The sequence below is a fragment of the Austrofundulus limnaeus genome, unplaced genomic scaffold, assembly GCF_001266775.1.
Source record: "Austrofundulus limnaeus strain Quisiro unplaced genomic scaffold, Austrofundulus_limnaeus-1.0 Scaffold1250, whole genome shotgun sequence".
NCBI classification, from domain to species: Eukaryota; Metazoa; Chordata; class Actinopteri; order Cyprinodontiformes; family Rivulidae; genus Austrofundulus; species Austrofundulus limnaeus.
In genome coordinates this window covers 5,676-8,989 of record NW_013953652.1, presented here as the reverse complement: position 1 = coordinate 8,989, position 3,314 = coordinate 5,676, and the positions used below count along the sequence as shown (strand labels likewise).

Here is a 3,314-nt window from a genome sequence, read left to right as displayed (position 1 = left end):
GTAAAAAGTGGCGTACGCAAGTTTCTGGGCTCAAATTGTGCGTACGCCAGTTTTATAAATCCGACCCCAGATGATTTAGTCCATCCTTATACATAAAATCCCAGGGTTTATTACCGCCTATTTTTCTCTTTCCCCATGACTGCGGGTGTGCTGGTGTGCACATGTGCATGCATCATAAAAAGCTGTGACAGCTGGCCACATGTTGTCTGCTGTGCTCCTCCCCCCCCCCCACCATGTGGTTTAAACAAAAGAATTATTCTCATTCGTTCCAGAGATGACAGGCAGCAACACCCTTTCCTGGCACTCCGGCGGGGCTCAGCTGAGTTTCGACTACAAGATGAATAATGTAGTGCCACACAATGATGACGGGCACGTTATGAATGATGCAGGAACACTGGAGGGTGGACAGGAAGAGCCAGACAACATCAGTCCTCCGAGCACRTGGGCCACTTTTACCAGCTGCACTGGAAGCSAACAGGGGACAATTCTAAAAATATTTGCAACACAACCTGTACATCCACCTGTGATGACCTGTAAACTCACACGCACAAAGCATAGCTGCACGCTCACACAGTTCTCAGCTCCAAAGAGAGAAGCCCTGATTCAGCAGGCAGAGGATCAGGGTCAGAGTCAGCTGATACAAGGTCAGCTTAGCATCATAGCCGTGCCCCCCCGGGGCCATTCTGGGGTAAGGATGACAGTAGCCCCTCAGGCTGGGAGAGTTATCCGTCACAGGCGGCATCACACATAACTCCACTGTATGAGATCCAGCAGCAGATAGGTCAAAGACCCCCCAATCCACCCGCTCCTGGTGGGCTTTTCTAAGGAAGCAACAGCTGAAAGTGTGACTGGAGCTGTGCTGAAGAGGATGAGGAAGGACATGAGGTTGTGACAAATAAGTGTCAAAGCACGAGTAAAAAAAAACATGTTCCTCTTTGCATGAACTCTCAACTTTGACCTTTAGGTATATTTAGCTCTTTTATCCTCAAGTGTGGAGATTCATTCATAACATCACGTGGAAATTACAGAAACACAGTAATATGAGGAGCAATGTCATTTAAAACACCTAACATAATATGATGAAATGTTGATTATTATGTGGTAATGTTCTCTTTTCTCATTGGTTACATTGTCCTTGCACAGTTCAATAAAAGACTCACCGCTGGAACTCATGATGCCCAACGTGTTCTCATCCAAAACAAAGCTCCTGTAATTTAATCCATAAAGCGCGAGGGAATGTTCAGCWTATAGTTCCCTGATTCAAAATGTTTAAAACTGATATCCTGTAACAAAAGAAAAATACAAATCTTCAAAATTTTGTTCCTCAGTCTCGCCAAGAACGCGTCAGTTCCAGTCAAAATCATGTGAAGACGCTGAAAAATGTATAGAAAAATATATATAAAAAAAGAGAGGGACAAAACAGGATAATTCCTATAATTATCTGCTGTATCCTAAATAAAGCTCCGGTTCTTCCAGTGTGAACGTCGCCTGTTTGTTTTTTTATTTTTTTTTATTTTTTTTTTTCCTTTTGTTGTTGTTTTTGTTTTCTTCCCAGTCACAATGAAACGACGCTGCTCTTTTGGGGTCCACCTTCAAATGTTTCGCTCCCGGCTCATCCCCTCTCAGCTCCGCCGCGCGCTCCTGCCGTGTCCCACCCGCGCGCCTCTCTCATCCGCCGCTGTCAACACAGACACCGGATAGAGCCGGAGCTGGATGCTTTCAAAATAAAACTAAGCGAGGAAAAAAAAATAACCTAAATTTTTTTTCTCATATGAGCTGTCAAGAAAGACAAAACACAAGTCTGTAAAATGTATCCAATCAAATCACGACGTTAAATGTATAAAAATAAATATTTTTAATGGGTACATTATTTTCTACTTTATAATTAGGCCAATCGTACAAAACTTGGTCTGATCATTTTAGTCCGGATTTTATGTGAATTTAAGTTGTAATGGGAATTATTGCTTCTGTTTAATTTTAACTTAAATGTGTAGTCTAAACCAGTGGTTCCCAAAGTTGGGGTTGGGACCCAAAGTGGGGTCCTGAAACATCAAAGTGGGGTCCTGAAAAGATTTTCTAAATTAATTACATTTTTGCCTTGCCTAAAATGTATACATGAAGAATAATAAATATTGTTACTGCGCCCATGTTTAGATGACCTGATACAAATGTTTATCATCCAAAAATAGTTGTGGTCACAGGGCTCTGCTGCTGTTATTTTGTGGGTCAAAAGCTGAAAAGTTTGGGAACCACTGCACTTCAGAAATCAATTTAAAGGGTAATAAAATAATTGGTGATGTAATATTTTCCCTATAATTATTACAAAAACACAAGATAAGTATAAATAAGTATTTATATTTGTGTAGCCTTTGTTTCTTAGGGTTATTTACAAATTTTGTGTACTCAGACCGGTAATATTTGGAATCACAAGTTTTTGCAAAGAACATTTTGTTGGTCAGAAGATAAAAAGTTTGGAAACCTCTGGTCTAAACGGCTTACACCAGAGTTACGTTTTTATGTTCTTTTTATTATTTTATTGTTTGCGTCGTCTTTGTTTGGCTAATTTTAACTTTATTTTGAAATCCTTTCACACAGTTTCCGTTTAGAGTCCTGCGCTCTGACGGTGATTTGACGCCTCTCTGTTTTATTAGACGTCACTCTGAGCTTCTACAGAAGCTTTGAGGGACAGAATAATCTCCAGCTCAGCGTTAAGAAGTACTGGATGTTTAAAAGTCTCCAGTCTTGACTCGGTCTGAGCACCAGGTGAGGCCTGGAGGACATTTGAATGCGTCTGAAATCATTTCAATTAATTTAAGAAAAAAAGTCACTTGATATTCAGCAGAATATTTTGAATTTTACAGGCGAAATCCTGTTGAAAATGCTTCAAACGGAGTGAAAAAGGTTTATTCTGCTGGGCTGGGCTTGTTGCTCAAACTGTTCAGACACCGCCCTCTTCTGGACAATAGACGTAAGCAAACGAGCTAATTGGATTGTTGATGCTTAAAATCCTGCTGAGTGGATTAGATTAGATGTGCTGCAATTAACCTCTGTTATGTCACACATAACATCTGAAATATGCCATCATTACATTAGTCATTGCTTATGAAAAAAATAGAATCAGATTCAGTTTAATTCTTTGGTCGCATGATCGCTAGGTTGTGAGGTGAAGGGTTGTTTGTCTCATTTGTCTCATTGTGTACTCGTGATGGACTTGAGGCCTGCAGGATATCCCCCACCTGTCGTACAGTGGCTCCAGGAGAAAGGCACCATCATCTCCCTGCAACCCAGAAAAGAGAAGCAGGTAAAAATAAAAA

General features: G+C 40.7%; 1 protein-coding gene across 5 annotated transcripts in view; it reads right to left on the bottom strand.

Annotated features, from left to right (window-relative positions):
* LOC106534708 (actin binding LIM protein family, member 3) overlaps positions 1 to 1,663 on the bottom strand; it is a 48,185-nt gene extending 46,522 nt beyond the window's left edge. For 3 of the 5 annotated variants that reach the window (XM_014031427.1, XM_014031428.1, XM_014031430.1), the window contains exon 1: positions 1,161 to 1,663. In XM_014031427.1, coding sequence (XP_013886881.1) covers positions 1,161 to 1,173 — 13 coding nt within the window. In that variant the 5' untranslated portion in view covers positions 1,174 to 1,663. The remainder of the gene's footprint in view (positions 1 to 1,160) is intronic. The other 2 variants (XM_014031429.1, XM_014031431.1) reach the window with 2 other exon arrangements.
* Positions 1,664 to 3,314: the final 1,651 nt, after the last annotated feature.